General features: G+C 41.4%; 1 protein-coding gene across 8 annotated transcripts in view; it reads right to left on the reverse strand.

Annotated features, from left to right (window-relative positions):
• The window catches only part of ARHGAP40 (Rho GTPase activating protein 40), a 447,044-nt gene that overhangs the window by 64,310 nt on the left and 370,533 nt on the right, over positions 1-12,201 (reverse strand). For all 8 annotated transcript variants that reach the window (XM_078652147.1, XM_078652146.1, XM_078652148.1 and 5 more), the window contains 4 exons: positions 9,187-9,256; positions 2,209-2,363; positions 1,926-2,091; positions 191-282 (listed from right to left, as the gene is read on the reverse strand). In XM_078652147.1, the coding sequence (XP_078508273.1) occupies positions 191-282; positions 1,926-2,091; positions 2,209-2,363; positions 9,187-9,256 (483 nt within the window). The remainder of the gene's footprint in view (positions 1-190; positions 283-1,925; positions 2,092-2,208; positions 2,364-9,186; positions 9,257-12,201) is intronic.

Consider the following 12,201-nt stretch of genomic DNA (forward strand, 5'->3'; position numbering starts at 1 on the left):
TTCTTCATCCAGTGATCAACACTTGCTGATTGCTTCTCCCAGAAGTGAGGCTGGTGAATCCAAATTGGGAAGTAGTTTCAAAGATGCCATCAGCTCCTTACTGGGTGATCACTCGAAGGCACTAATCCTGAAAAGCTATTCAATTGGTTCCCTTTATGCAGCTATTGAAGATAACTTTAACAAGACCTACCGCTTGAAGAATCAGAGGCACTTGGGTGTTGGGAATGAGTTTTTGATCATTTTCCAGTAAGTTGCTTAGAGGAACACCGAAAAGATGATGCTCTGTATACAGAAGGAAAAAAATATTGTATTCTACCCTTAGAAAGTTTTGTTCACATAATTTCAGACATCTAGTCCTTGAAACAAAGGGGTCGTAAGACCTCAGATCCCCACCCACCTCCACCAAATGTATCCCACAGCCCCCTCTTTATCCAATAATAGTAGGCATACAGAAGCTGGCCTCCCCTTTATGTTCACTGGAGCACTGTTCTTGAGCTTCACTCATAGTCCAAATTCTTCAGCCTGCTCTGCAACCCATCATCCCATGTGTTTCATGAATTCATGAAATAACTTCAGATTCTTTCCAGTGATTATTTTCCTCTGATCACGCAATTTACTCCTCTTACTGCTTCAAATGTCATATGCATACGATATTCTGAAACATTTAGCCATCACATAGAATCTTTCACCAATCTATGATCGCTGATTATTTTCAACAAGGACTGACCACTAAGGGCCCGAATAAGAGTCTGGCGGTCCGAGGACCGCCATACTCATGTGAGGGCAGCAGTGGCAGTCTCCAGACCACCAGATTACAACTCAGGTGGTGGGACAGCTGACGCCGCTAGGGAACTGCCATTCCCTTGAGGTGGTGTGGCGTTCCTGAGGCCGCAATATGCTGTTGGGATCGCCGTGGTCCTGCCAAGCATATTACAAGTTTCCACCCCACCAGGGTTTACACAGCAGTTCCACCTCCATGTAAACCCTGGAGGAGAGGAAACAAAGGGAGGCACTACAGGGCAACCTTGTGCCTCATGCCATGTGAATGCACACAGGCGGCACAACACATGCCCCCCTTGTGCATGCACTTCAGTTCCTGTTTTGCGTGGACTGTTTTTGACATTCCCATTGAGGTGCCGGTTTTTGACATTCCCATTGAGGTGCCTGTTTTTAAAGGCACCGCCATGGGAACGCCAAAAAAAGTCTGCTAGACATGACAAAACTCGTAATTCTGCAGGCGGCCTCACCGTGGGTTTGGCAGTGTGGCATGGGGCGGATCCATCGCAGCATCACCAAACTCAAAATCAGGCCCTATATGTTAATTGCTGCATCAGGTCATGTCCAATCATCCATTCAGGGAATGAGTACGTTCTGCAAGCATCATGCTCAGTTGCGCAATATTGTATCCATTATAGAGAATTTGAACCGTAAATCTATATTTAGTCGAGCATAACACACCCCACAAAGGTACAGCAGCTGAACAAGACAGTGAATGAGTCACAAATGTATTGCCCCGAGATTCTCTCTGGTATTAACATGGAGATTTCTTACGAAATCATATAGCTCAGAAACATACATGTTTTAGAAATCTGTTAAATCGTCAAGAAGTTGCTTTGCCATTAGATTCAAAGTTAAATGCACTTAATCAACTTCATCAAAAAAGTCATTTTAGCACTTGCGGTGATTGTCACATAGAAAAGTCTAAGGCTCCCAATGTTTGGTAAACCCAATCTAAGCTCAAGAAAATTGCTGGGAATCAGAGGCTCTAACAGTGATCACCATCTCTCAAAAACCTTGTATCAAGTTGTGACCGTATACCTGCTTACACCCTTGATTGTAGTGGTTTATATATGGATTACACGCACAGACAAACATTCAGAGACAGGTTTTCGCCACATGGAGTTGAAAGTGTTGCATGTCCGTACCAGAGGTTTTCCGCTTCACAGGTTTGTTGCGTTTCAGGTCCAAGTCGAGGATGTCACACAGGGCTGTCAGTTCAATCAAAGCCAGGGTGGGGATCTTCTTCATATCCAGAGCAGACAAGTCACCAATGCGGGTTACTCCAAGCCTACCCTTGGGGATTTCAAACTTCTGAAGACGCAACAGAGAAAGAGAGTTACACAAATGTCTGAATGGAGAACCACAGTTAGATGGTAATTGCCTTGGATGTTCTAAATATTAAGTGAAGTGTATGGAGGAAACACTCACTGGTAAGGTTTCCTCAGGTGTTAGCTTCCTGGATTTCACCTGCCCTGTGGCCTTCAAAAGTGCGGCTTGTTCTGAGTAGGCCACATCCATGCAAAATTCCTCCTCTGTCCCGGATCCCTTTAGTGCACTAGGGTAGACTGTGAATCCTATGGCATCTGTTACCCATGAAAACAACAATTAAACTTAACAGCTCTTACATAATACAGGTGAGAAACATACATAATTTTAATTGAGTACAACTATGAAATAGAGAAACCACTCTTCACGGCACAGAAGTGCACTAATACATTACTAGTGATGGTCGTGCACAGAGATTTCCATTTAACATATTTCACCTCTATGAACAAGGAATAAGGTGAACTATTTCATACTAAGCTCTTGGACATTGAGGTACTTATTCAGTTGATTACATCCACGTCACTAGTATTTATGTCCAACAAAAAAATAACAAGCACTCTTTAAAAAAAAATGCGATGGCTTCACATTGAAATTGTCACCTCCATCATTTAGAAAAAGGATGGTCTATGAGCATTACCATATCCCCTTTAATATTATGCTGAACTTCTCCAGCAGAAACACATATGTCCTACAATGGTAGAAATGCAATGAGTCAGCATCAAACTTCAACAAATGTTTTGGAAAATAAAATATGACTGCTTGGGGATCATATATTTTGAGGTATATTCCGAGACACGTAAATTATAAAAACCAACAGCCTACAAAATATATGACATCCTTTTGTAACTTGGTAACCACAAGACTTTATTCAATTTAGAATTAAGAATGAAAGATATTGAAAGTTAACATTTAGAGTGTCTCACATGTTGAATGACATAACTCCTGTGGACTAGCGATCACATTTGACGGAGTTATTCTCTCAGTATATCTACACAAAGTTACTGAAAAGTAACTTTATATTATTCAGAATGATGTCCCAAGTACCCCGATGCAGTTTAACAGGATTCTAACTACTGAAGCCAACTCTGCTGTCACCAATCCTTATATAATTCATATAATATATTTTTTAAGTCAGAATTGCTAAACATGTTATGTTATAAAGTTTTTGTATAGCGCCTATCACCGCCGGTCTCTAAGCGCCTAAACAGAAAGAACATAACATGCTGTCACCCCAAAACGCTCTGCCATCTCTGATTAGGCCGGAAGTATTGCCCTTTTAAATAGGTACGTCTTCAATTTCTTCCTGAAGGAAAGTAGCTGTGAATCTTCCTTCAGACTGGCCGGTAGCTCATTCCAAAGTTGCGGAAGAATCACCGAGAAAGCTCTGCCTCCTTTAGTTTTTAGTTTAAATCTAGAATGAGTCAGATTGGAGGTCTAACCTGAGCGCAGAGTTCTGCCGGGAACATACCTCCTCAGGCGCTGCTTAATGTTCTCTGGGGCTTTACCAAAGAGTGCCTTATGGGCCACACAGAGACATTTAAACTGAACCCTGAGCTTCACAGGCAGCCAGTGCAGCTTCCAAAGGAGTGGGGTTGCATGTGAGATTCTCGGTAGAGAAAAAAAATCAATCTAGCTGCGTCGTTCTGCACGACCTGCAGCTTCCTCAGCAACTTCTGTGGCAAACCAAGATACAGAGCGTTGCCATAATCTAGCCTCGAGATGACTGTAGCAGAGACGATGGTTTGTAGGGTGGAGGCTGAAAGAATAGGGGTCAGCTTGCGTAATTGCCTCAACACACCCGTGCAAGAGCCTACCACAGCCGAAACTTGAGGGGCCATGATAAGATCTGCATCGATCTTTAGACCTAGACTTTTTACCACCATACCGGGAGTAGGAGTTTTTCCTAATTCTGTGGGCCAGTACAGATCACCCCAAGGATTTGCCTGGTTGGTGAACACCAGTACCTCCGTTTTCTCAGCATTCACCTTCAAGAGGTTGTTGGTCATCCTATTGACCGTGAATCTGAGCCTCCCTTGTATCTTCCAGCTGCACCAGCAGCTGGGTATCATCTGCGTAGTTAAAGATTTCACAATTCCTACGCATGAGCTCCTCCATCAGTGGTTGTAGGTAGATGTTAAAAAGTAAGGGGGAAAGTGCGGACCCTTGGGGCACACCCCATGTCACCTCACTAATCCCTGACAGCTGATCCCCCATCCGTACCCTCTGAGTACGTCCTGACAGGAAGGATTCTAGCCACTTGAGCGCCTGCCCTGTTATCCCCAGCTTAGCGATACGGTCCAGCAAGATGGTATGGCTGACCGTATCAAAAGCTGCCGACAGGTCTAACAGAATCAGGGCGCATGGCTGTTTCTGGTCTGCCCTGACTCAGCTCATCTGTCTGCTGCTTGGACTTTGAAGCCAAATAAAGTAATTATATTCCAAATTTTAATGTGGCTCTCTGTGAATTGATTGAAGTGTTGTGTCAATAAGACATTCTGGGTGTTCATGAAGGATTTAATGCACGAGACTACCAACCTTATTATATGTTGTTTGGAGACAGCTTCTCTCCAAAACTGAATAAATAATCACACTGAGTTCTCTTACGTTTTCAGGATGTCTGTACTCTAGCTATACTTGCCTATCACACTATCTATATATTAATTAATAACATCTACAAAGTGTCATGTATTCTCCTATAGGTAACTTTAAAGAGATAGACTGTATGGGGGCTGTTATGGTTTTGGGGGCGTAAATCCATATCTTTTTCCAGGTTTCTTCATTTAACGGTGGGTAGCTGGGATTAGGGGATATTTCGAGCTATTTGTTTTGTATTTCATTAGCGATTTTGTTGTCGATATTGGGGGAGTTTAAACTCTTATATGTAGTGGCAGCTGAAGGGGGGAAAGGTAAATAGTTTTGAGGGTAAGGGGATATGGTCCGAATTATGTTGCGAAAACCTCTTTCGTTGTGACCTTCAATTTACGTAAATTGTAGAAGTCGATATTATTTAAATTGTGGGAGTTCTGTAACTCTGCAAATGTCTAGAAATTTGCAATTGAGCCTAGATCATGGAGGTATAAGATGTTATTTAATGCCCAGGATGTCGAAGGGGACTACCATCGATTTCTATTTTAGAGTTGTTCCAGAAGGAAGCGTATTCTGATTGTTGGCTTTTGCTTGGGTTTTTTTTTAGCAAGTGTTTTAAGGGCAGTGTTGGTGTCTTTGAGGATTGTATGGGAATGTTGTAACTTAATCAGTTTCATAGTTAGAATTGAGATTAGGGAGTAAGGTTTAGCAACAAATTCTTCAATATATACCCAAAGGGGTTTGTCTTTTGGTGTGAATATTGATCCACCAGGCAGCTTGTTTGATTAGAAAGGCAAGTTCGTGTTTATGAAAGTTGGGGATAATTAGGCCTCCATAGCATTTATTTCGTTTTAATTCTTTAAGAGCAATTCTACCTCTTTTTGCTTTCCAAAGAAGCTTGTGGAGTCGATATTGTTAAAAAAGTTAATAGACAGCTGTAGGAGTAACATAAGATTTATTTGTAGGACAATCATCATCTTGATCCATTCCGTGCAGCCCTACCATGCCATACATTTAGCTGACAAAGCTGATAGTATTTCCTTAATTTTTTAAAGACGTTTTTCTTCAGCTAGTTTTCTTGCATCCTCTAGATTGCTTCTGAAGTGTATTCCTAAGTATTTAATTTGTGATGGCGTCCAGAAAAATTTAGGGCTGTTCACAACAGTTGACAAGGTTAAGTTCTTCAGTGGGAAGACTTCAGTTTTCTCAAAGTTTAAAGAATAGCCTGAGACCAGTGTGTATGAGTTGATTTCATCTCAGACTGCAGGGATGGTGGTTTCAGCCTCTTGCATGAAGATCAGTACATTGTCTGAGTATGGAGCAATTTTATACTATTTGTTCCCTTTTGGTAGGCCTTTAATACGTGTTAGATCTTAAGCAGCAAGTAGGGGTTTGATAGCTAAAAGATACAGTATAGGGGAGAGGGGGCTGCCTTGTCTTGTGCCAAGTTCATTACTTTCTGCTCTTTCCTCAGTCCTCTTAGGCACAGGTCCCCTAGGGGCTCCACCGCCTCCATTATTCCCGGAAGTTATTCATTGGGTGGGTTGTGGGTTCTCTCTCTCAATCTAATTTTTTTCCCTATTTATGCCTTCTCTATCCTCTCTCTTTATTGTTATGCTGTTTTACTCCTCAGATACCAATGAGTCGAACACCAGGTTGAACATCAATAATAACTTGTTTGTGCTTACCCGGTAATTACTTCAGCATTACGCTATTTACCACCTACCCTACCTGGACAATATTCATACGAAACATAAGCTTAGTTATGATTCCAAGAATTGGCTACTCCACCTAATAACTCAACATATTTCTCAAAGTCCTACTACTACTTCTTACACCACATAACCTACGAGAACACAATCGTTGTGCTCATTTGGATCGTCTACATACTACTCAATCCAGGACTAATAACACACTAAAAGTGCTCTCCCTCAATACAAAATGTATTAATCACCGTGAGCTGCAGGAACATCCTAGACTACTCTGTCAAACTTAAAGAGGATCTAGTTCTCATGCAAGAAACTAAAATTGGTCACAGGGAATGCAACTCTATACATTATCACTGGATACATAGCACTTCCTCCTCCCCTGCTGACAAGAAAAAGAATGGGATCATTACACTTATAGCTGAAAAAACTAATCTAGAAGCCTTGGACAACATTCATGGTAACAAAGGTAGCAGGGTAATTGTGAAAGTAAGGAACAATGCTACATCTTTCTACGTATGCAGCATATATGCCCCCACAGCTGATGAACCCTAATTTTGGATTACCCACAAAAAGCAACTCCCCAACGATTCAGGCATTCTCCTTGCAGGCGATTTCAACCTCCCCTGGGACACAAAATTAGATAGAAGCTCTTCATGTAAATATAGACCTAATAATACATTTGTAATAACAATCAGGAACACCAACTGCCACAGATCCAAAGCAAATGTCTCTAGTACAAGAGGATCCACAAAAAGAATCTGAATTTCACAACCTTGTTATTCTTGTGAAATGCTCAACAAACACCATATTCAAAGACAAATATGTCTTTCGTATGGCACCCTGTCACTTCCCTTCACTGTTCTACATCACACTTTAACTGAAGGACAGACTATTAAGGTATGTCAGTCTGATGACAGTGATAGAGCTTGCACAGTGACAGCGGTGTGAGCACTCATGGCTATATGTGATGTAAATGCAAAATGGAGAAGCAGTTGATTATTATAGTTTAGACTAAAGAATACATTGCCTGCATAGATAAAAGCTTCTAGGAGAGTGGGGCAGTCAACCTTGCTAGATCTGAAGAGATTAACACCGCTTACTGTGCAGTAATAAGTGAAATACCAAATGTGCAAAACCCAATTTAGGATAGTTTTAGGACCTTCTCCCTGGTAGTCTGGGAGAGGACACCCAGACACTGTGCCCTAGAAGAGAGGTACAGTGCACCAAACTGAGTGACCTAAAACTGAAGCTCATCATATCAAACTAGAAGATGGCAAGGTGTTTTTTAATGAAGGCACACATTGTATGAAAACGAGCAATGTCTAAAATGAAAAACACACATAAATATATCTATCTATCTATCCATCTATATGGTTATATGCGCACACATTTATTTCATGTAAAAGCACATATCACCTGACACTGAAGGGGACTACTTAACTACCTATTGTGCGGATGTGCACATTGTGCAAGAGCTTAATATCATCACTCACAGTCAGGTAAACCAATGGCTTTAGTGAGATGATGCTGTGCCACATGCTATAAGCTATGGTGGGGGGAAGCACAATGTGAATGAAACTAGAGCAGACCAGTGGAGGAAGAGGGCTGAATGAAAATCCCAGGAAGTATATATAACATGTATAGTTTGATTTTTTTTAAATGTCTTGGGCATTGCAAGACTAAAGTGTGCTCTCTCACAGGTCCATTGAATGATTGTCTTGTTTTTGATAGTAGGGGCTTTTGGATTCACTACAAAAACTGTAGTTGGCATAATCTGAGTTTTAACTGTTAATACTGGCATACATAGCATCAATTACAGAAAATGAAAACAATAAAATTAGTTAGGAGTAAGACTAATGAAAATTATCATCTAAACAGCAATTCGCCCAGAAATATGGCATACACAACAGACTGCAGCTGTTTAAAGAATAGGCTGTAAGAATGATTAATTTGTACACAAAACAAAAAAGTAAGTTCCGAACAAAGTTTTTCTTAGGAGCCCGCCGCCAGCACTGGTGAATGTCACGGCTGGTGAACACCAAGGCTGCCTAGCTTCCCCACCCTTACCCTCTGCTTACCTTACCCTATACTCCCTCCCTCTTTGTCTTACTCTAACAGGTTTATTTCATTTCTGCTCCTCGCTTTGTCACAGTTTACCTATTTTTCTCCTCCTCCTACTTTCTCACTTTTCTGCCTCTCTCTCCTGCTCTGTGCCAAAGTCTGATGAAGAAAAATAAGTCCCGTTTCCCAAAAGTAAGTACCAGTGCCTACCAACTGATCCACCGGCACAAATTAAGTACTGGCCATTTACGTGTTCACTAAAAATCATCAGAAAATTAAGGACGATTGTCATTAAACCATGGTATTTGTTTGTTTGCTGATGGAAAATACGCACGAAAAATGTTTTCCGACAAGTGTGTTATTTCAGGAGCAGTAATCCAAAACCACAAGCATTTATCCTTTATACCACTCCACTGGGATTATGCACTGGCGTGACCTCATCTTTGTAGCATAGCAATTTCTAACCTATTCTACTATTGGGAATTTTATTAACATAACAAGAGGGACAATCCAATCTGTTCTAGTGATTTCAGAGCTGAAGAAATATTCCCAAAACTGGTCCCTAAGCAGAGAATGCACCTTTCTCCACACAGATCCAATACCAGCTGTTCACCTGGGCGGAGGGCAAGCTCACATTAACCCAAGCCTCGGATCACTGGCCCAACCGCACTGGACTATGGTCCTAACACTGCAATTGGTTTGAGACTGCGGAGGACCACCTTACCTGGGTGGGAGTCACTCCCTAAGCTGTCGTGTGCAGGGTCAAGGCTGGGTTGCACCGGTTCCTCCAAACCCTGTGGCATAAAAGAAAGAAAGTGACTTAAACATGGGGTTACACTCTATGTGAGAGGTTGGGCAGTGAGGCAGCAAAGCAAAGCAAGTTTAGTCCAGTGAAACCCACACCATCAGTTTAACTACAAAGGCAGTACATAATAATAGTGAGATATCACATTTTGGAACCATGAAAGTGCCCAACAAAGATGGTTCGTCTTAAAAATCAGGCAGGTGCTTCTAGAATCCAAATTCTGGACTATTACAGATAACATTTAACCATTATACAAATACCAAGAATATTGTGAAGGTAATTAATGCCACTTATTAAGATACCACTGATTTTGTGTCCATAATTTTAAAATGCTTTGCATGAAGGGAGATGTGTTTGCTAGGAAACAAGAGTCAACAAGGTACCGCTTAGGGCAATATAAACAAAGGCACTGGCAACTTTAAAAGGTCGTTGCTTTAATGTGCTTTAATGTGCTAAAAAATGCTAACACTGAGACTATTTCTGCCACGACTCAGTGCAATATGCCTCTTTCCGTGCCTCCTACGTCAATGCCCCATTTTTCATTCTCGAAGATGCAGCTGTAGGTTTTTACTCATAACAGAGAGAAAACGCAGTAGGGAGAGGTTATCAGGTAGACACCAGCATGATCTCACATCTGGTTATCAGCAATCTGTGTGGCAAAATCACCATTGGTACATAATCAACTTAAGGGTGAAAACATTTGAGCGCAATCCCATTTAGGTGGAAAAAAAGGTTTGGGTGCAAAACCAATGACGGGAGCAAAATCTTACTTGGTGCCCTGTGGGGAGGACTAAGGTAGTATCTCATATGTGAGGTCCTGTTTCGATCTAAAAGAAACTTTTTATGGATGCTGAATGTTGTTGAAACACTCAAACACAACATTTCCCTGCAAAATGGCAGTAATAAACTCCCACATTTTACACGTTTTAAAAATACATTAAAGGAAAACGGTCTTTATAACAATCTATGTTTAAGAATCATTCAAGGGCATCTACGTTTTTTTGGAACCCAGTCCTTGTTCAAGGGCCACAATCACAACTGCTTAGATAGGTGAAAGAAAGCTATGCAAGATCTATCTATGATAAGGAAGCCTCGGTTTAAGCCACCATTATTTCCATGTCAGACAGAGAGCTTTGGGATTGCATTACACTTTTTGAAAGTGACCTTTCTACAGTCACCCCAGATTTTTGTCTGCTGTTGCGGATCCTGATTTGTTGGCCATAAAACTCTGTGCACCTACCCCTGCGAACCACAGATAAAGTGCTTGTTCTCCCCCTTCTAAACGTAGGAAATTGGCAAATACATGACCAGCACCTTTACTGTACTTACAAGTCCCTAATATATATATATATAGTACTCCAGGTACCCAGTGCCCCAGGGGCATGTGTAGTGTTTCCAGACAGTGGACAAAGACCTTGGCTGTGGGTGTTTTTTCAATTCCTTTGACAGGATGGCCTAGGGGATGTGCCTATGATGGGGTTAACTTAAAAGGAGACCTCTCCTGTCACAAGCAGATTCAGCTAACACCTAGGCCTGCCACTCTTTCATCCAGCTAGCCAGTCTGGCTCCATTCACAGTGAGGCCCCTTTACACATTACAGTGACAAGACGCTTGGCGGTTTACATATAATACTTTTGGGTACACTTAAAAGGTCGAGGACAGCATACCTAAACAGCTCTTGTATATGCACTGTCTGGCTACTGAAACGCTAGGGTTTGTTCTGATAAAAACTGCCTCAAACCGGATTTAGGTGTTTGATGCTGGAGGACACTAGGATTACCATATTACTATCCAAAAAACACCAAGCTCTCGGAGCCACATTTAGTGTGGCTGAATAGGTCTACCATCTTAAAAATGCCCAAAGAGTAGGGTTTGCCTTGGGAAACTTTGCCTCCATTGGTTGGGAAGTCTCTAGGGGTCATGCTCACTCACTAGTTTGTACCAGGCATAAATGTGGCACCTCCAGGCATCGACCTCTGAATACTCTCTGGAATTTGAAAGACCAGAAGGAGTACTGACCTTCTGTCTGTGACCTGAAAAGAGTCCTGAAAACTGGACCTGCTCTCCCTCACTCTTGTATCCAGGGCAAAGAAGTGGAGTCCACCAGTCATAAGGCTGACCTTCTGTTAAAGCTACAGGGACACAACTAGCTGCAAAAGGCCTTTTCCTGCACTGCCCAGCTGAACAGTGACAATTGATCCTGGAGTGTACCATGTTGTGGCCTCTACCCTGTGAGTCTCTACGTGCCAACTCTGAGGTCCAGGTGGCTTTAGAAGTGTACTACTGTGCCGGATTGAGACTTAAGGGACTAAAGTTATAAAGTAAAATTGTGACCAGGACAAACCTGGTTAATGTATCTGAAATGCGCTCCCTCGCGGTCACCATCAAATTACATCTAGGCTCTGTTCTACCACTACCAGGGACTATCAATTGCACTTTGAACTTCTTGGCACTGTTTTTACTTAAACCTTTAAAAATTCATTACTCCGGTTCGCTTATGGAATTTGTCGTTTTGGTGTAATTTTATAAAATTTCATTAAAAAATTCTAATTCATTTTAGGATTTTTATTGTTTTGAATTCCAACTTTATTGCAGTTTAAGTACTGCATAAATACTTTACATATTAGTTCTAATTGAAGCCTGACTGTTTCCACCAAGCTATAAGAGAGTCAAGCACAGGTTTATTAAGTGACTTTTATGTTTCACTTTGACATGGACAATTATTGTTATTTGAGGTAACTTCTCAACTCCCTCAACTAATATTCTCAATTTCATACACACATTATTTTCAATTGTACCTGCCACGCACCTACAATTATTGGGCGGTCATTTATGGCTAAATATGGTTGCTTTTGCTACTTTAAGATGATCGAATATAACAGTAAATTGCTTTTATTTTATGTATTATGATGATGTGCTTTTATTTCATATATT

This window comes from Lissotriton helveticus, chromosome 7, assembly GCF_964261635.1.
Source record: "Lissotriton helveticus chromosome 7, aLisHel1.1, whole genome shotgun sequence".
Lineage (NCBI taxonomy): Eukaryota > Metazoa > Chordata > Amphibia > Caudata > Salamandridae > Lissotriton > Lissotriton helveticus.